We start from the raw sequence: 22326 nt of genomic DNA on the forward strand, positions 1-22326 counted from the left end.
AATGCTTAAAACAGTAATAATTATTTATGAAGTAAATTTTACCTTGCATGATGTAAAGCACCATGAGCCAAGTGAAGACACCAGGACTGGTCACACGCATCCACCACTTGCTGAACAGGGGAAACAGTACCACCCTTACTAACCCCTTCCGAGTGAGGGAGGTCCATGGACTTTCTGGTTTAGCTTTGCCAAATGTAGAACCTGGAATATATCACAATTCTTCAGAAGATCATATATTTGCTCCTGCAACCAAAATCTTTATGATCTTCTAGTTATTATTAGAGTTGAGCGACTTTTGCTTTTTTAGGGTCGCGTTTCGTTTCGTGAAACCCGACTTTTCCAAAAGTCGGGTCGAGCAAGATCGTCCGATTATAGGGAAAAGTCGGGGTTGTCACGAAACACGAAACCCAATGTAAGTCAATGGGGAATAAAAGTCGGCAGTGAGAGGAGGACAGGAAACACACCTACAGTGCCCATTTGAATGCCAAAAGCATCAATTCTTCTTACTTAAGCTTGTCAACCTTAATTAACTTCATAATACAAGTTACGCACTGAAAAATGGGGGTTATTTGGCTAAATTTGTGGGGGGGGAGGGCTGGCTGCAGGTTTTCATGTGCCCTGGGCGAAAGAGCGCCCCTTTAACACATACCACAACTCATCATGCTCCGATACGGCAGAGAAATAGCGGTATAGTACAATGAAAAATACCTCACTTTTTACATCTCATGACGAGGCCCATCTATTTCTCCATACAAAATCATTGGTCCCATATAATGTTTGAAACAGTATATGATGAGCTCCACATAATGCTACAGTATATGTTGGTCCCCATGGATGAAGCTCCACTGTCTTATGGGCCCAAATAATGCTCCAAACATAATGGGCCCCATTTCTAATGCTCTAGTGTATAATGGGCCCTGTAAATGCTGCTCCAGTGTCTGATGTCCACCTTTGGAATGTTCCAGTGTATGGTGGGCCCCATCTATCATTCTCCAGAGTATAGTGCTCCCCAAAAATTGCTGTCCCAACATAGAAAACAATCAAATAAGTCTCCTCGCTAGGGAATCCCTGTACTTGTCTGGACAGGTGCTGTAGCTTGCTTAACAGCTCGCCAGCCGTTCTCACGCCCAGTATGGATTGCACGTGATTGCACAAAAGTTAGAAAGGGTACCGTATCCCTGGATAACATGAATGGATAGAGTACACATTCAAAATATATGTCTATACAGCATGAGGCAGGCTCAGACGGTGTTAGGCCCAGTATGGATTGCACGTCATTGCACAAAGGTTAGAAGGGGTACCGTATCCCCGGATAACATGTATGGATAGCGTACACATTCAAAATATATGTCTATACAGCATGAGGCAGGCTCAGACGGTGTTAGGCCCAGTATGGATTGCACGTCATTGCACAAATGTTAGAAGGGGTACCGTATCCCCGGATAACATGTATGGATAGCGTACACATTCAAAATATATGTTTATACAGCATGAGGCAGGCTCAGACGGTGTTAGGCCCAGTATGGATTGCACGTCATTGCACAAAGGTTAGAAGGGGTACCGTATCCCCGGATAACATGTATGGATAGCGTACACATTCAAAATATATGTCTATACAGCATGAGGCAGGCTCAGACGGTGTTAGGCCCAGTATGGATTGCACGTCATTGCACAAAGGTTAGAAGGGGTACCGTATCCCCGGATAACATGTATGGATAGCGTACACATTCAAAATATATGTCTATACAGCATGAGGCAGGCTCAGACGGTGTTAGGCCCAGTATGGATTGCATGTCATTGCACAAAGGTTAGAAGGGGTACCGTATCCCCGGATAACATGTATGGATAGCGTACACATTCAAAATATATGTCTATACAGCATGAGGCAGGCTCAGACGGTGTTAGGCCCAGTATGGATTGCACGTCATTGCACAAAGGTTAGAAGGGGTACCGTATCCCCGGATAACATGTATGGATAGCGTACACATTCAAAATATATGTCTATACAGCATGAGGCAGGCTCAGACGGTGTTAGGCCCAGTATGGATTGCACGTCATTGCACAAAGGTTAGAAGGAGTACCGTATCCCCGGATAACATGTATGGATAGCGTACACATTCAAAATATATGTCTATACAGCATGAGGCAGGCTCAGACGGTGTTAGGCCCAGTATGGATTGCACGTCATTGCACAAAGGTTAGAAAGGGTACCGTATCCCCGGATAACATGTATGGATAGCGTACACATTCAAAATATATGTCTATACAGCATGAGGCAGGCTCAGACGGTGTTAGGCCCAGTATGGATTGCACGTCATTGCACAAAGGTTAGAAAGGGTACCGTATCCCCGGATAACATGTATGGATAGCGTACACATTCAAAATATATGTCTATACAGCATGAGGCAGGCTCAGACGGTGTTAGGCCCAGTATGGATTGCACGTCATTGCACAAAGGTTAGAAAGGGTACCGTATCCCTGGATAACATGTATGGATAGCGTACACATTCAAAATATATGTCTATACAGCATGAGGCAGGCTCAGACGGTGTTAGGCCCAGTATGGATTGCACGTCATTGCACAAAGGTTAGAAGGGGTACCATATCCCCGGATAACATGTATGGATAGCGTACACATTCAAAATATATGTCTATACAGCATGAGGCAGGCTCAGACGGTGTTAGGCCCAGTATGGATTGCACATCATTGCACAAAGGTTAGAAAGGGTACCGTATCCCCGGATAACATGTATGGATAGCGTACACATTCAAAATATATGTCTATACAGCATGAGGCAGGCTCAGACGGTGTTAGGCCCAGTATGGATTGCACGTCATTGCACAAAGGTTAGAAAGGGTACCGTATCCCTGGATAACATGTATGGATAGCGTACACATTCAAAATATATGTCTATACAGCATGAGGCAGGCTCAGACGGTGTTAGGCCCAGTATGGATTGCACGTCATTGCACAAAGGTTAGAAAGGGTACCGTATCCCCGGATAACATGTATGGATAGCGTACACATTCAAAATATATGTCTATACAGCATGAGGCAGGCTCAGACGGTGTTAGGCCCAGTATGGATTGCACGTCATTGCACAAAGGTTAGAAGGGGTACCGTATCCCCGGATAACATGTATGGATAGCGTACACATTCAAAATATATGTCTATACAGCATGAGGCAGGCTCAGACGGTGTTAGGCCCAGTATGGATTGCACGTCATTGCACAAAGGTTAGAAAGGGTACCGTATCCCCGGATAACATGTATGGATAGCGTACACATTCAAAATATATGTCTATACAGCATGAGGCAGGCTCAGACGGTGTTAGGCCCAGTATGGATTGCACGTCATTGCACAAAGGTTAGAAAGGGTACCGTATCCCTGGATAACATGTATGGATAGCGTACACATTCAAAATATATGTCTATACAGCATGAGGCAGGCTCAGACGGTGTTAGGCCCAGTATGGATTGCACGTCATTGCACAAAGGTTAGAAGGGGTACCGTATCCCCGGATAACATGTATGGATAGCGTACACATTCAAAATATATGTCTATACAGCATGAGGCAGGCTCAGACGGTGTTAGGCCCAGTATGGATTGCACGTCATTGCACAAAGGTTAGAAGGGGTACCGTATCCCCGGATAACATGTATGGATAGCGTACACATTCAAAATATATGTCTATACAGCATGAGGCAGGCTCAGACGGTGTTAGGCCCAGTATGGATTGCACGTCATTGCACAAAGGTTAGAAAGGGTACCGTATCCCTGGATAACATGTATGGATAGCGTACACATTCAAAATATATGTCTATACAGCATGAGGCAGGCTCAGACGGTGTTAGGCCCAGTATGGATTGCACGTCATTGCACAAAGGTTAGAAGGGGTACCGTATCCCCGGATAACATGTATGGATAGCGTACACATTCAAAATATATGTCTATACAGCATGAGGCAGGCTCAGACGGTGTTAGGCCCAGTATGGATTGCACGTCATTGCACAAAGGTTAGAAGGGGTACCGTATCCCCGGATAACATGTATGGATAGCGTACACATTCAAAATATATGTCTATACAGCATGAGGCAGGCTCAGGCGGTGTTAGGCCCAGTATGGATTGCACGTCATTGCACAAAGGTTAGAAAGGGTACCGTATCCCCGGATTACATGTATGGATAGCGTACACATTCAAAATATATGCCTATACAGCATGAGGCAGGCTCAGACGGTGTTAGGCCCAGTATGGATTGCACGTCATTGCACAAAGGTTAGAAAGGGTACCGTATCCCTGGATAACATGTATGGATAGCGTACACATTCAAAATATATGTCTATACAGCATGAGGCAGGCTCAGACGGTGTTAGGCCCAGTATGGATTGCACGTCATTGCACAAAGGTTAGAAGGGGTACCGTATCCCCGGATAACATGTATGGATAGCGTACACATTCAAAATATATGTCTATACAGCATGAGGCAGGCTCAGACGGTGTTAGGCCCAGTATGGATTGCACGTCATTGCACAAAGGTTAGAAAGGGTACCGTATCCCTGGATAACATGTATGGATAGCGTACACATTCAAAATATATGTCTATACAGCATGAGGCAGGCTCAGACGGTGTTATGCCCAGTATGGATTGCACGTCATTGCACAAAGGTTAGAAGGGGTACCGTATCCCCGGATAACATGTATGGATAGCGTACACATTCAAAATATATGTCTATACATCAGGAGGCAGGCTCAGACGGTGTCAGGCACAGTATGGATTTGACGGCCCAGATTACACAGCGGAGGAGCAGGGAGAGGTAAAGATTGCAAATGCTGGGGCCCTGGCCAAGCAAGGGGGGCACACTCGTGGGCGTCGGTACTGGCACTGGGCCCCTCATAGTACAGCGGTGTGTCTGACGGCGGGTGTGCACCACCACCGTCAGAGACACTTGATTGCACTATGAGGGACCCTGTGCCAGTGCCCGCGCCCAAGAGTCGGCCTACCCACCTGTCCACGGCAATGGCACTCGCACGGTGTCGTGCGCTAGGTGGTGACCCCGGCCATGGGGGGGGAGGCAGCACAGTTAGGGAGTTTTAGAAAGTGGCATATGTTGATGTTGGACATTCAACTGATGCAAAAGGCGAAATAGGTGAAGTACCAGGAAGAGGTGGACCAAAGCAAGCCATTTTTCTGTCACCCTATGTGTCATCAGGGGAAGGTGGGACAAAATCCTTGGAAACCCATGCGTGGTTCATTTTAATGAAGGTTAGATCATCCACATTTTGAGTTGACAGACGGGTCCTTTTTTCTGTCAGGATTGATCCAGCTGCACTGAAGACTCTTTCCGATAGCACACTTGCAGCTGGGCAAGCGAGCTCCTGTAAGGCATATTGGGCCAATTCAGGCCAGGTGTCCAGTTTAGCGGCCCAATAGTCAAAGGGGAATGACCTGTGTGGGAGAACATCGATATGGGAGGAAAAGTAGTTTGTAACCATAGTTGACAACTGCTGTCTCCTGTCACTTTCCATCGATGCAGTATTACCAGTTGTGTGAGCGGTATTTGAAAAATCAGTCCACAACATTGTCATGAAACCCCTGTCTCCAACGCCACTTCTGCTGTGTGCACCACGAACACCTCTGCCAAGCTGCCCCCGGCCCGTACGGCTCGTGTGAGAACCATCACCGCTGCTGTGTGCTGGGAATGCCTCAAGCAACCGATTTACCAGAGTTGCTTGTTTATTAGCCAATATTAGGTCAAGGTTCTCCTGTGGCATGATGTTTTGTAATTTGCCTTTATAGCGTGGATCCAGGATGCTGGCCAACCAGTAGTCGTCATCGTTCATCATTTTGGCAATGCGGGGGTCCCTTTTTAGGATCCGCAAGGCATAATCTGACATGTGGGCCAATGTTCCCGGTGTCAATGATGCACTGCGAGTGCTGGGTGGAGGAGCACTTTCTGGCAAATCCACATCCCTCCAGTCACGCACAAACCCTGTACCAGACCTTGCCACGCCAACATTTTCACTTGCCCCACGAGATGCATCCTCCTCCCCTAAGTAATCATCCCCATCATCCTCCTCCTCCTCCTCCTCTTCTTCCTCCACCTCGTCCAGGAGAGGTCCCTGAGCAGACAATGGCTGAATGTCATCAAGGATTCCCTCCTCCTCTTCCTCCTCATCAACATTGGCTGCAGACGCCTGCTCCTTAAGGTGCGTCAAAGTTTGCATGAGCAGACGCATAAGTGGGATGCTCATGCTTAGGATGGCGTCGTCTGCGCTTACCTGCCGTGTGCATTCCTCAAAACACTGAAGGACTTTACAAAGGTCTTTCAGCTTCGACCACTGCACGCCTGTCAACTCCATGTCTGCTCTCAAAGTGCCTGGCCGTGTATCCTCCCACAAATGCATTATGGCCTGCCTCTGCTCGCACAGCCGCTCCACCATGTGCAAGGTGGAGTTCCACCTTGTTGCAATGTCGATAATGAGGAGGTGGTTGGGAAGGTGGAGCAATCGCTGCAGCTTCTGCATACGAACGGAGTGTACAGGCGACCGGCGGATGTGCGCGCACAGTCTTCGCACCTTCTGGAGCAGGGCTGTTAACTCCGGATAATTTTTGAGGAAGCACTGCACCACCAGGTTCAAGGTGTGAGCCAAGCAAGGTATGTGGCTGAGTTTTGAAAGGGCTATGGCTGCCACAAAATTACGGCCGTTATCACTAACTACCTTGCCTGCCTCAAGATGTACACTGCCCAGCCATGACTCAGTTTGTCGCTTCAAGTACTCGGCCAGCACCTCGGCGGTGTGTCTGTCGCCCAAACACATCATCTGCAACACAGCCTGCTGACGCTTTCCACTAGCTGCTCGATAGGGGGACACATCGTGTGCAACAGTGGCAGCTGCAGATGGAGTGCTCGTACGACTGCGCTCTGTGGACGAGCTGTCGCTTCTGGAGGAGGAGGAGGAGGAGGAGGGTCGAACGCCTACAGCCAACTGTTTCCTAGACCGTGGGCTAGGCAGCACTGTCCCACCACCGCTGTCCCCTGTGGACCCTGCATCCACCACATTAACCCAGTGCGCAGTGATGGACACGTAACGGCCCTGGCCATGCCGACTGGACCATGCATCAGTTGTGAGGTGCACCTTTCCGCTCACTGACTGCTTGAGTGCATGGACAATGCGGTCTTTCACATGATGGTGGAGGGCTGGGATGGCTTTGCGAGAGAAGAAGTGGCGACTGGGTAGGTCATAGCGTGGTACTGCATAGGCCATGAGTTCGCGGAAAGCTGTGCTTTCCACCAACCGAAAGGGCATCATCTCAAACGAGATTAGTTTGGCAATGTGGGCGTTCAAACCCAGTGTATGCGGATGAGAGACTGAGTACTTTCTTGACCTACTCATAGTGTCTGGGAGGGTGAGCTGGACTTGAGAGCTGCATATGGTGGAAGTAGCGGTGGACAGGGCGGACTGAGAGAGGGTTGATGATGGTGATGGAGTTGGTGTTCTTTCTGATGGCCTAGAATCAGTCTTTCGTTGATATAACAGTGGGATTCCCTGACTGCTGTGGCCTTGCAACGACACCTCAACATTTGCTGCTGTGCTAACCGGTGTGCTTACAGTGGGGGAAACAATGTAGCGTTGCTGACTACCTTCGTTGTGATCAGTTGCACATGTGGCACTTGAGGTTTGGTGTTGTGTCCACGCTTGCAAGTGCATGCTGGTTAAATGTCTAAGCATGCAACTGGTATTCAAATTTTTCAGATTTTTCCCTCGGCTAAAGGTCTTTGCGCACTTCTTACAGATAACCTTGGCCTGATCATGAGGATTTTGTTCAAAAAACTGCCACGCTGCACTCTTCCTACTTTGGCAGACATTTTGCGGCCTAGCACGCTGTGATCTTTTGACCCTCTGGACAAGCTGTCCAGCAACTCTTTTGATGTTTGGAACCTGTCTTTGGAGTGCTCCGGGCCTGCCAGATAACAGCTGTTGCGATGTCGATGTCTGCTGTGGATGCTCCTCATCTGAGCTATTGGAAGCAGCACCCTCTTCCCCCAATGGATGCCAATCTGGGTCAACAACTGGGTCATCCATCACCTCCTCTTCTATGTCATGTGCACCTTTCTCTGTGTCACCGTGTATGGTGGTATAGTGTGCGGGAAGGGGCACCTGAGTCTCATCAGGGTCAAAATCTGGCTCTGTACACTGCGAGGACAATGTAGTGCTCTGAGTGAATGTACCAGCAGAATCATCCATCAGCGGCTGTGCATCAGTGCACTCCATGTCAGATTCATCTTGGCCTGGGTAATTCACCATTTGACTTGATAATCCAGGCATGGTATGTGAAAACAGCTCCATGGAGTAATCAGTAGTATGGCCTGCGTCATCCTTCAATCTTGGTTGGGGTGAAGGACACAAGGAAAGGTGTGGTTCATGAACATGAGCCTCCAATGACGACTCAGTGCTTTTACTTTTTGCAACTGAAGAAGAGGAGGCGATAGAGCTGGAGGCTGAGTCAGCAATGTAAGACAAAACTTTTTCCTGATGCTCTGCCTTTAAAAGCGGTTTGCCAACTCCTAGAAAACTAAGCGCTCGAGGCCTTATGTAGACAGACGATGACGCAGGGTCAGCACCTCCTGCATTTGGTCCTATTTTGCTCTTGCCACTACCATCAGATCCACCACCAACACCATCATTACCAGCTGCCAACCCCCGCCCAATTCCACGGCCTCTTCCACCAGCCTTCCTCATTTTTGGTAGAAATGTAGACAAAATCCAACAAACTATATAGTAATGTAAAACAAGGTACAAGGTGTCTATAGGACAGGGGAGTTTTAGAATTTCTGCACACACTTGTGGACAGTGGACACTTGTGGATTGTGTGCGGCCCACTGATATCTGAGCGCTATGTGACACGCTCGATGGCACAGCTGCCTGTGACCAAAGTGATGAGAGGATAATGGAGATTTTGAATCTCTGCGTACACTTGTGGACAGTGGACACTTGTGGATTGTGTGCGGCCCACTGATATCTGAGCGCTATGTGACACGCTCGATGGCACAGCTGCCTGTGACCAAAGTGACGAGAGGATAATGGAGATTTTGAATCTCTGCGTACACTTTTGGACACTGGACACTTGTGGATTGTGTGCGGCCCACTGATATCTGAGCGCTATGTGACACGCTCGATGGCACAGCTGCCTGTGACCAAAGTGACGAGAGGATAATGGAGATTTTGAATCTCTGCGTACACTTTTGGACACTGGACACTTGTGGATTGTGTGCGGCCCACTGATATCTGAGCGCTATGTGACACGCTCGATGGCACAGCTGCCTGTGACCAAAGTGACGAGAGGATAATGGAGATTTTGAATCTCTGCGTACACTTGTGGACAGTGGACACTTGTGGATTGTGTGCGGCCCACTGATATCTGAGCGCTATGTGACACGCTCGATGGCACAGCTGCCTGTGACCAAAGTGACGAGAGGATAATGGAGATTTTTAATCTCTGCGTACACTTTTGGACACTGGACACTTGTGGATTGTGTGCGGCCCACTGATATCTGAGCGCTATGTGACAGGCTCGATGGCACAGCTGCCTGTGACCAAAGTGACGAGAGGATAATGGAGATTTTGAATCTCTGCGTACACTTTTGGACACTGGACACTTGTGGATTGTGTGCGGCCCACTGATATCTGAGCGCTATGTGACACGCTCGATGGCACAGCTGCCTGTGACCAAAGTGATGAGAGGATAATGGAGATTTTGAATCTCTGCGTACACTTGTGGACAGTGGACACTTGTGGATTGTGTGCGGCCCACTGATATCTGAGCGCTATGTGACACGCTCGATGGCACAGCTGCCTGTGACCAAAGTGACGAGAGGATAATGGAGATTTTGAATCTCTGCGTACACTTGTGGACAGTGGACACTTGTGGATTGTGTGCGGCCCACTGATATCTGAGCGCTATGTGACACGCTCGATGGCACAGCTGCCTGTGACCAAAGTGACGAGAGGATAATGGAGATTTTGAATCTCTGCGTACACTTTTGGACACTGGACACTTGTGGATTGTGTGCGGCCCACTGATATCGCAACAAACATGTCACAAAGACACAATAACACATGTACAGTGGGGAAAAAGTATTTAGTCAGCCACCAATTGTGCAAGTTCTCCCACTTACAAAGATGAGAGAGGCCTGACATCATAGGTAGACCACAACTATGAGAGTCAAAATGAGAAAACAAATACAGAAAATCATCTTGTCTGATCTGGCAAGATTTAGTTTGCAAATTATGGTGGAAAATAAGTATTTGGTCACCTAAAAACATGCAAGATTTCTTTAAGAGGCTCCACTGCCCTTCACTCACTACCTGTAGTAATGGCACCTGTTTGAACTTGTTATCAGCATAAAGAAGTTAGGATGGCTGAACGGTCTAAGGCGCTACGTTCTGGTTGTAGTCTACCATCTAGGCTTGGGTTTGAATCCCCATTCTGACCTCACCTTTTTTTCCAGTTCTGGACACCACATTTTAAAAAAGACATCAACAAACTGGAGCAAGTTCAGAAAAGAGCGACCAGAATGGTGGCCGGTCTGCAAACCCTGTCTTATGAGGAAAGGCTGCAGGATTTGGGAATGTTTAGTTTGCAAAAGAGAAGACTGAGAGGAGACTTAATAGCTGTCTACAAATATCTTAAGGGCTGTCACATTGTAGAAGGATCATCTTTATTCTCATTTGCACAAGGAAAGACTAGAAGCAATGGGATGAAACTGAATGGGAGGAGACACAGATTAGATATTAGAAAAAACTTTTTGACAGTTAGAGTGATCAATGAGTGGAACAGGCTGCCACGAGAGGTGGTGAGTTCTCCTTCAATGGAAGTCTTCAAACAGAGGCTGGACAGACATCTGACTGGGATGATTTAGCGAATCCTGCTTTGAGCAGGGGGTTGGACCAGATGGCCCAGGAGGTCCCTTCCAACTCTACGATTCTATGATTCTAAAATACACCTGTCCACAACCTCAGTCACACTCCAAACTCCACTATGGTGAAGGCCAAAGAGCTGTCGAAGGACACCAGAAACAAAATTGTAGCCCTGCACCAGGCTGGGAAGACTGAATCTGCAACAGGCAAGCAGATTGGTATGATGAAATCAAATGTGGAAGCAATAATAATAAAATGAAAGACATACAAGACCACTAATAATCTCTCTTAATCTGGGGCTCCATGCAAGATCTCACCCCGTGGGGTCAAAATGATCACAAGAATGCTGAGCAAAAATGCAAGAACCACATGGGGGGACCTAGTGAATGACCTAAATAGAGCTGGGGCCACTGTAACAAAGGCTATCATCAGTAACACACTGCGCCGCCAGGGACTCAGATCCTGCAGTGCCAGACGTGTCCCCCTGCTTAAGCCAGTACTTGTCTGGGCACGTCTGAGGTTTGGTATAGAGAGTATTTGGATTATCCAGAAGAGTATTGGGAGAATGTCACCTGGTCTGATCAAACCAAAGTAGAACTGTATGGTAGAAACAAAACTCAGTGTTTGGAGGAGACAGAAAGCTAAGTTGCATCCAAAGAACACCATACCTACTGTGAAGCATGGGGGTGGCAACATCATGCTTTAGGGCTGTTTCTCTGCAAAGGGACTGTCATGGTTAGGACATGGTTAATGTCCTGTTCTCACAGGGTTAACTTTTGCCGGCCTCTCTTTGGATCTGGGAGGGGTATTTATACTCACTCCAGACTAGCATTCTCTGTCAGCTATACTGTTATTCTGGCTGTGTGTCTGACCGACCCCCCTGGTGTGCGTGTATTCTGCATTGCTTGTTTGATTCCAGTGTATGACCCGGCCTGTTCCCTCACTCTGTACTCCATCTCTCGTTTTGGTACTATTGTCTTCGCCGGTTCTGACCTCCTGGCTTGGCTATTGTTACTCCGTTGCAGTTTGTCCCTATTGTACCGTCCATTGCCCGCTCTGGTTTTCTGATCTATTGCTACGTCCTGACTATTCGCTCTGTCTAACCCTTTGGTACTGTCCTGCTATCTCGTGCTTTGACCCGGCTTGATCTGGTTTCTGTCTGTCTATGCCACTTGGTAACATTGTCCTGTAGTTACCTTTCTAGGAGTTTCCCTGCAGCTCCTAGCTGTGTGGAGCTTAGGCCACACCCCCAGCAGTCACGTGCTTCAGGTCCTGGAGCATGCATCATCACCACTGCTGCCCGCTCCACAGGTATCTTTGAGCACTGTTTTTGTACTCAGGACACGCGCACTGGCTCAGTGAGCAAGCGCAGTGCGGTGTTCCTGATAGGGCCCAGGACAACTGATCCGTGTACATGAAAGAATGAATGGGGCCATGTATTGTGAGATTTTTAGTGCAAACCTCCTTCCATCAGCAAGGGCATTGAAGATGAAACGTGGATGGGTCTTTCAGCATGATAATGATCCAAAGCACACTGCCAAGGCAATGAAGGAGTGGCTTCGTAAGAAGCATATGAAAGTCCTGGAGTGGCTTACCCAAGCCCGGATTTAGGGGGGGCGGGGGCCTCGCACCAATATAGGGATAAATATCTCAAAACATTTAAAATACACGTCTCTTTGCTGTGAACTGTTTCTAATGATAAGGAACATTTAACAGAAGAGAAACCATTGAAAGTGTAGGGACCTGGCTACGGCCCTACATCTCAGTGACTGGCGCAGCGCGGCAGAGTCATGGCACATGACCTGCATCAGCATCCACTGACCTGGCTAGCCAGACTTCATTAGTACCCTGTACCTAATGCTTAGCTTATGGCATTCGGCAGCCTTCTCCGATCCCAACAGAAGCTTCTAGGCGCTACCTATTCAGCTATATGATTGCTCCCTGGGATTAGATCAGATGAGAGTTTGTTCACCTACAGTCGAGGAAGGAGGCGGAGCCACAATGTCGGCACGAGAAGAGGATTCTCCACTGCGGAGCCCAGCAGGACTTCACTCTGGAATGGATCTTCAGTCACTGAAGATCCAGAGGTGAAGTGGTTCAGTCTTCACAATGTCACGGTGGGTGAGTATGATCTCTGTCTGTCTGTGTGTGTCTGTCTGTGTATCTTTCTTGCAGCTCCTGTCCTACACAGTACCATACTGTAAATACAGGTCCACACTATATCCTGCATTACAGTGTGTCTGTGTATACTGTATGTATATTGTGTGGACCTGTTTACAGTATAGTGCTGTGTATACACTTTATACAACCCCTCAGCCTCTATTCTATATACAGCCAGCACAGCAACAGCCTCTGATATATACAGGTAAACAGCCTCTGATATGCGGTATACAGCCTGGCAGCAGCCCCTCACATATATACAACCCAGCAGAAGTCTCTCATACATATACAGCCCAGCAGAAGCCTCTCATACATATACAGCCCAGCAGCAGCCTCTGACATATAGAGCCCAGCAGCAGTCTTTGATATAGACAGTCCAAATTTCTACAATATATATACATATGTACATATTTTAATCTTTAATTCACTTTCAGGACTTCAAGGGTTGACAAGGTCATTTTGTTACTTTTAGGTTACCATCATGGACAATCGTGAAGGCACAGACATCGCACAAGAATTTGGGAGTCGGGGGCTTCTAAAAGACGTAAGGCAAAAGAAGCAACAATTAAATCAACAGAAGAGATAGGAAAGTCAAGAAAATTGGACGAGTTCTTCACTGTTCATTCAAGGTAAGTGTCGGAAAGGAGTAATGACCTTGTAGAATCTGATCAACCTGACAATGCTTCAGTGGAAATGATTGTTGATCATGGCAAAGAAAAGGCTGAAGTAGTAACGTGTACAACTGAAGAACACAAAGAAAAGGAGATTGATAGTGGCACATCTTATGAAGAAGGTGACGTTGAGGGCCCACCAGGGGGTGATGACATTGGACTTTGGCTATCCATTATTTCAGAACAGATGCGAGATTACTGGCTGAAAAGGGGTGTATCAACAATCCAGCACTGTGTTGAAGGTTTGTTCACTGCACACTCGGTTTAGCAACCTAGAAACAACCGAATGTGCACACTTGGGCTTTTCCATCATCAAAATCATAATGAAGTCATAACGAGGAATTGGTTATACTTCTATCCCTCTAAAGGACGCATTTACTGCTTCACGTGCAGATTGATGATGTGCTTTATTACAGCATCTGAGTCTTCTCATCTTCCGTCTAATAGATTCTGTGATTGGAAACATTCACAAGAACGTATAAAAAGTCATGAGCAGTCAGCGGAACATCTGAACTCTACAATTGCTTTCAATATGAGGTTAAAAGCGATTGGGCGAATTGATACGGAGTTAACACAACAGGTCGAGGCGCAGGAGCATTATTGGAGGTCAGTATTGAAACGAGTAGTAAATGTTATTCAGTTTATTGCCGAGCATGGCTTAACATTTAGAGAAGATAACAAATTGGTTGGATCACCTAGAAATTGAAACTTTTTAGGCATTCTTGAACTCATCGCCCAGTATGACGACTTTCTTGCACAGCATACCAAAACTCAAGCCAATTGCGGCAAGGGTCATACAAACTACCTGTCATCTATAATTCTGGAAGAAATTATCAATGTAATAGGCAAACAAGTCCTCAGAGAAATTATTTCTTGAGTTAACAAATCAAAATACTACTCCATCTCTTTGGACTCCACACCTGATGCAGCTCACATTGACCAACTAACCCTTGTATTGAGGTATAGGGAGAAAGATGGCCCTGTGGAACGCTTTGTAACATTCATGGCAAACAAAGGACATGGCACTCAAGACATGTTCAATGCCTTGTTGGAATTTTTGAAGTCATGACCTAGACCTGGGAAATTGCCACGGTCAAAGATAAGACAATGCATCTGCAATGAGTGTCAAATACAACAGCCTGCAAGCAAAAGTGAGAGAGAAGAACAACCTTGCATCCTGGATTCCTTGTACGACACACTCTTTAAATCTGGCTGCTAAAAATGCTGTAGAAAGCTGCTTGAGTGCTGTACATTTTTTTGACTTCCTTGAAAAGCTGTTCCTCTTCTTCACAGCTTCAATGCATCGGCATCAGCTCCTGACTGAGGCTTTGAAAAATATTGACTCAGCAACAGCATTGACTCTCAAACGTGTCACAACAATGTGTTGGTCCCGCAGAGCTGACGCTACTAAGGCCCTTAAGCATGACTATCAACAGATTAAAGATGTACTTAAACAAATTGCTGATGACTTTGAAGAATAAAGCTGTGTACGGAGTGAAGCAGAAGGACTGTTAAGACAAATGAATCAGCTTGAAATTGGTATTAACACCACCTTCTGGAACGATATCCTGCAAAGAACAGATGCTACTAGTAAAAATCTACAACACGCAAAACTCGATCTAAACACTGCTGTGGTGTCACTGACCAAGTTAAAAAAAACTATGTTGCATCAAAGTGTGACTCCTTCAAAATTTATGAGAAGCAAGGCGAAGAGCTGTCTGGTTCATCCGATTATGTTCAGACGATAACTTGAGACAGGCGCCGAAACGTCTCAATCCTTTGGATTATGGCCATACGGAAGAAGTACAACTCAGCCCTTCTTAAAAATACAGAACAGAAACTTTCTTGCCTATCATTGATCAGTTTATCACTTCTCTTGACCAACGTCTTCAAGCATATAAAGATATATCAAGCAAATTTAGCTTTTTTAGCCATCTGAAAGAACTGTCTTCAGACGAGCTTAAGGCACAGCAGAGCAATTCATCAGGTCTTAATCAGATGACTTGAACATTACATTTTTCGATGAACTACAGTACAGACCAAAAGTTTGGACACACCTTCTCATTCAAAGAGTTTTCTTTAGTTTCATGACTATGAAAATTGTAGATTCACTCTGAAGGCATCAAAACTATGATTTAACACATGTGGAATTATATAATTAACAAAAAAGTGTGAAACAACTGAAAATATGTCTTATATTCTAGGTTCTTCAAAGTAGCCACCTTTTGCTTTGATTACTGCTTTGCACACTCTTGGCATTCTCTTGATGAGCTTCAAGAGGTTTTCACCAGAAATGGTCTTCCAACAGTCTTGAAGGAGTTCCCAGAGATGCTTAGCACTTGTTGGCCCTTTTGCCTTTACTCTGCGGTCCAGCTTACTCCAAACCATCTTGATTGGGTTCAGATCTGGTGGCTGTGGAGGCCAGGTCATCTGGCGTAGCACCCCATCACTCTACTTCTTGGTCAAATAGCCCTTACACAGCCTGGAGGTGTGTTTGGGGTCATCGTCCTGTTGACAAATAAATGATGGTCCAACTAAACACAAACCGGATGGAATAGCATGCCGCTGCAAGATGCTGTGGTAGCCATGCTGGTTCAGTATGCCTTCAATTTTGAATAAATCCCCAACAGAGTCACCAGCAAAGCACCCCCACACCATCACACCTCCTCTTCCATGCTTCACAGTGGGAACCAGGCATGTAGAGTCCATTCGTTCACCTTTTCTGCGTCGCACAAAGACACGGTGGTTGGAACCAAAGATCTCAAATTTGGACTCATCAGACCAAAGTACAGATTTCCACTGGTCTAAGGTCCATTCCTTGTGTTCTTTAGCCCAAACAAGTCTCTTCTGCTTGTTGCCTGTCCTTAGCAGTGGTTTCCTAGCAGCTATTTTACCATGAAGGCCTGCTGCACAAAGTCTCCTCTTAACAGTTGTTGTAGAGATGTGTCTGCTGCTAGAACTCTGTGTGGCATTGACCTGGTCTCTAATCTGAGCTGCTGTTAACCTACGATTTCTGAGGCTGGTGACTCAGATGAGCTTATCTTCTGCAGCAGAGGTGACTCTTGGTCTTCCTTTCCTGGGGCGGTCCTCATGTGAGCCAGTTTCTTTGTAGCGCTTGATGGTTTTTGCCACTGCACTTGGGGACACTTTCAGTTTTCCCAATTTTTCGGACTGACTGACCTTCATTTCTTAAAGTAATGATGGCCACTCGTTTTTTTTTACTTAGAATTTGTATTATGGCAAGAAAAAAGCAGCTAACAGTCTATTCAGTATGACTATCAGCTGTGTATCCACCAGACTTCTGCACAGCACAACTGATGGTCCCAACCCCATTTATAAGGCAAGAAATCCCACTTATTAAACCTGTCAGGGCACACCTGTGAAGTGAAAACCATTTCCGGTGACTACATCTTGAAGCTCATCAAGAGAATGCCAAGAGTGTGCAAAGCAGTAATCAAAGCAAAAGGTGACTACTTTGAAGAACCTAGAATATAAGACATATTTTCAGTTGTTTCACACTTTTTTGTTAATTATATAATTCCACATGTGTTAATTCATAGTTTTGATGCCTTCAGAGTGAATCTACAATTTTCATAGTCATGAAAATAAAGAAAACTCTTTGAATGAGAAGGTCTGTCCAAACTTTTGGTCTGTACTGTATGTCAGTTTGTAACATCTGCCAATTTATTCACAGATGAGGAGACAAAAGATATCAGCACTGAACTTTTCATGTACAAGCTTATCATGGAAAAGGGTGTGCAGGACACTTTCCCAAATATTGAGATAGCTCTAAGGATATATCTAATTTTGATGGGAACAAACTGCAGTGGTGAGCGTTCCTTCTCAAAACTCAAATTAGTTGAAAACCGATTAAGGACATCCATGAAGGAGGAACGACTTGTAAATTTGGCTATCATGAGCATCGAGTCAGATATACTGCATGAATTGGACTTTAGTGATTTTGCAGCACGAAAATCAAGGAAAGTGTCTGTATTGTAAAAAATGAATGATTTTACCTGAATTACTCTGCGTAAATGATTTTTGTAAATAAACTTGTGTTCGTTTCCTTTTGTGTTTTTGCATTACATATTGCAACACCTTGAAAAATGCGCCTCCCTCCAAAATGGGCCCCGGGCCACCCACCTCTTAAATCCGGCCCTGCGCCTACCCATATTCAGATCTCAACCCCATAGAAAACCTTTGGAAGGATTTGAAAGTCTGTGTTGCCCAGTGACAGGCCCAAAACATCACTGCTCTAGAGGAGATCTGCATGGAGGAATGGGCCAACATACCAACAACAGTGTGTGTCAACCTTGTGGAAACTTACAGAAAATGTTTGACCTCTGCCATTGCCAACAAAGGACATATAACAACATATTGAGATGAACTTTTGTTAATGACCAAATACTTATTTTCCACCATAATTTGCAAAATAAATTTTGCCAAATCAGACAAGGTGATTTTCTGGATTTGTTTTCTCATTCTGACTCTCATACTTGTGGTCTACCTAGGTGTCAATTTCAGGTTTCTCTCTTCTTTTAAAGTGGGAAAACTTGCACAATTGGTGACTAACTAAATACTTTTTCCCCACTGTATTTTGTTTATTACACAGGCCAAAATAAAAATGTAGGTCTATGGGGGAAAGACAACACTAACTAGATACAAAAAATACAAAAAACAAAACAACGCACGGCATTGTGCAATTCTACGGGCACTACCCAAAATAGCAAGACAATAAAGGAAAAACCACCACTGGAAGGAAAATGCAGTATGTAACATGTTTAATGTTTCCCAATTCACTTACAGCCAACACATGGACAGAGACACAAAACACAAGGACAAATGCAGAGGTGTCCTGAGAATGGTGTTTTAGGCCGGTTTCACATTTGCGCTTTATAGCGCAGCGACGGCCTGCGCACGGCCGTCACTAAGCCCTGCCCCCTCCCGGCTCCCTGCCCGCCCCATCCGGTCATCGCCGCCTACTAGCGCACATGGAGGCTTGCGATCTGCGCACCCTATCTTTAGCATAGGGTGCGCAGATCGTGCCCTGGCCGTGCGCTAGCAGGAGTTTGCCGTGCGCTGCGCACTTTTGAAGGTGCGCCGTGCACGCCGAAATGCAACATGCTGCATTCGGCGCACACGGGCGCAAATGTGAAACCGGCATTAGAGGGGTGGTCTTATCAAAGAAAATGGACAATATGTATAGTATATGATGGAACAAAAATCTGTGTTAAGAAACATAGTTCAGATAAAGGCTCTTCACAAAGAAGTGGCCTTTTGGAAACTTGTAACTTGCTATTCCGGCTGCTTACATCAATAGATGATGATGTAAAATCTTTTTCATTTTACCTTTGCTAACATTGTACCACTATATCACCTTTATGACTGTAGAACATCCAACCAACAGGGAAAACTGTTAGACTTGAAAGACTTTGTTGATGACAATATTCACGTGGGTATAAGCCACCTTCATTGTTGGTGACCTTTGCACATCACCCAGTAGCATATCTATGTATGTGTCGTGATGCATCAATAATAAGACCGCCAATTAAACCTATCTACTGATGTCTGCCTTCTGCTGGTCTGAGCATTGAACTTATCACTCCATTAACTTTTAGTGTATTTGAGACCTTTGAAATATAGCAAGTAATGCAGGCATGAAATAAGCACAGGTGAATGAGACCTTTCAGAAAATAGACAGTGCCCCCAGCAAAAGCATTCTGTACAATAGTGAAGTGAAATTCGACAGGGTCAGTTTTATATATAAAAACATAGTACTACTCATTTCTCCTCTATATACAAAAATGTTCTTATCTATGTGCAACTCAGTACACTTATATATACTACTCTTTCCTTATCTATGAACAGTTGAATTCAAAATGATTGCACCCCCATTGCAAATTAGGTTAATTAGCAAAATTTACAAACTTTCTCCTGATACAAATATAAGAATGAAAAAGAACATAAATAGCTCATTACAACTAATACAACATGTGGTTTCCCAAAATCACCATGAAATGAAACTTTTACTGACTGCTACAGTGTCAAAATTATTCCACCACTTGCATCTTTCATACTTAGTAGAGCACCCCTTAGCTTTTATGACCTGTTGCAAATGTGATGCATCTCTAAACACCAGCTTCAGGCAGCATTCTAAGGGAATCTTAGTCCATTCCTCATGGGTAATAGCTTCCAAGTCACAAATATACATGGGTTTGTGAGCAGCAACCAACTTCTTCAAATCCCATCTCACTTTTTCAAGGAGGTTTAATTCAGGCAACTGACAGGCACTCCAAAATCTTCCAGGACTTCTGAAACCAAGCATTGATGGACTTTGACATCTGCTTAGGATCATTGTCCTTTTAAAATGTCCAATGATACCCAACATTTAGCTTTCTCACAAAAGGTACAACATTTTCTCCTAGGATTGATTACTTGACACGCACTACAGGTTTCCAGTGCTAGAGAAAGGAAAGCCACCCCAGAGCATCACCGAGCCATCGCCATACTTCACTGTAGGCAGGGGGTTCTTTTCAGCATATGCTTTATTTTTCCTCCACTAGTTTTACTTTTGAGCCATAGGCCCAAAAAGTTCCAGTTTTGTTTCATTGCTTCATAGAGCAGAATACAAAATTTCTGTGACTTATTTATATGGTTTTGACCTTATTAGAACTAACTTTGCTTGTGTTTTTTTGCCAGTAGAGTTGCTTTGGAGTCCAAGCATAGACCCACAGCGTTTAGCATGCACCTTAGTGCCTGCTGCCACCAAAACTTGCTGCAGGTATTTTGCAGTCTTTCAAGTGTTTTTGACTACCTGCTTCCTCAGGAATCTGGTGCTAGCTTCCTCTTTCTTCCAATACCAGATAGTATAGCTATATTTTTTGTATTTTTTTTCCCTGTTTGTGCATAGCATTCCTCTCTTAACATTTTAGACCGCTCTTGTAGGACAACCCAAAATATTTATGAACTGGATGACATTGCCCATGAGGAATAAGCTCAGATTCATCAGAAATGCTACCATAATCTGGTGTCTGGCTATGCATCATGTTTGTCGCTGGTCATAACAGCCAAAGGGACTCTACTAAGTACTAAAGAACCAGATATCTCAGTGGAACCTGTAAAATTAATTTCAGTGCAAAAGCTTCCTAAGTACTAAAGATGCTTGTCGAGAAGGTGTTGAATATTTCTGAGAACAAAAAAATTAAATTTAACATATCTATGGAACGAACTGTATGACGAATATAGAAAAAAAAAGTAAAACAAAAAAATGGATTACTCAGAAGAGCAGCAAGAATAAAAATTAGAGTAAAAACTGGACACTTTTGTTCTGGTGACTGGTTTTATTAAAGGTCTCAAAGACCTCAAGACTCAAAGAGGGTGTACGGCTCAGTTCTCTTATATATACTTTTATATATACTACTCAGTTATTATCTTCCAACCAAAGATGTAGCCTATCACCTATCTGTAAAAAAATATTGGAGGATGTTCTGAATAATGTGCATAATGTTTGGATTGTGTTAGACCATTCCTTATCCATAGACTTTAGTTTTACAGGAAATGTCCTTTATTTTCTCAATCATTTCTTTATTTTCTCTCTTTGTATCCAAGCTTGAAGTCTTGCAATGTTTCTAAGATCTTTCTGCATAGAACACAAGAAGTGGCTATGCTCTGATCAGGTCATAGCTGCTGGGGTTTTTCACTGCCCACCAGCCTGGTGGTTTAAGAGTGTTCTTGTCCTGGATGATTGCTTAGGTCAACAAACAAAAGCCGTGACTATTACTTTTAATATGTGGAGAAAAATAGAGAATCTCATCTAATGAAAATTAGACAATCAAGTCTTTTCTGTATTTTACTAGCACTAGAATCCCTTTGGTTTGCTTGGTATCACATATAACTATGCTGAAAAGTACTGTGGTTTCAAAAGTATGAAGAGAAAGAGAAATTTCTATAGGTAACTGAGTAGAATAAAGACAAGAAGAAAGCAAAATTATAGCAAAGCTGCTGTAAAATAATGAGGGTGATGTATCGATGGTATGGTAGGATGTCCGCGAGTTTTAGTTTTTGCACTTTATTTTCTCTCCTTCTTCCAAGAGTAGTAATTTTTTTATTTTTCCATCATTATGAGTTACTGAGTTTTGAATCAGAGCATTAATTTTACCATTCAATGTACTAGAAAATAGGAAAAAATTCCAAATGCGTTGAAATAATAATAAATGCAACTCTGCAACTGTTTGGGGGTTTTGTTTTTACAGTGTTCAATGTGCAGTCAAAATAGTACAATTACAGAGGTACCAAACTTTTTTAATGTTTGTTTTTATCATTCAAGTGTTGAAAACAATTCAGAAAATAGTAAAAAAAAAAAATGGTTTTGTCACCATTTTCAGAGACCTCTAACTTTTCATTATTATGTAGATAGAGCTGGATGTGGGCCTGTCTTTTGTGTGGCGAGCTGATGTTTTGATTACCTGTATTTGTATGCTTTAGTGGCGTTGTGGAGACAAAACACAATTCTGGCATTTAGCATTTAGATTTTTTCCTTTTTATGGCATTTATTGATTGATTGGGCTAATTAA

The 22326-nt window shown here is 44.5% G+C and overlaps 1 protein-coding gene and 1 long non-coding RNA gene across 3 annotated transcripts in view; one reads left to right on the forward strand and one right to left on the reverse strand.

The window, feature by feature from the left end:
• The window catches only part of PHTF1 (putative homeodomain transcription factor 1), a 196844-nt gene that overhangs the window by 148233 nt on the left and 26285 nt on the right, over window positions 1-22326 (reverse strand). For both annotated transcript variants that reach the window (XM_073587060.1, XM_073587059.1), the window contains exon 5: window positions 43-201. In XM_073587060.1, coding sequence (XP_073443161.1) covers window positions 43-201 — 159 coding nt within the window. The remainder of the gene's footprint in view (window positions 1-42; window positions 202-22326) is intronic.
• The window catches only part of LOC141099045 (uncharacterized), a 42953-nt gene that overhangs the window by 9969 nt on the left and 10658 nt on the right, over window positions 1-22326 (forward strand). The window contains exon 2 of the long non-coding RNA XR_012234408.1: window positions 13555-13711. This is a non-coding gene — a long non-coding RNA (uncharacterized lncRNA). The remainder of the gene's footprint in view (window positions 1-13554; window positions 13712-22326) is intronic.

Source organism: Dendrobates tinctorius, unplaced genomic scaffold, assembly GCF_039654945.1.
Source record: "Dendrobates tinctorius isolate UK_male_01 unplaced genomic scaffold, ASM3965494v1 ptg000098l, whole genome shotgun sequence".
Taxonomy (NCBI): Eukaryota; Metazoa; Chordata; class Amphibia; order Anura; family Dendrobatidae; genus Dendrobates; species Dendrobates tinctorius.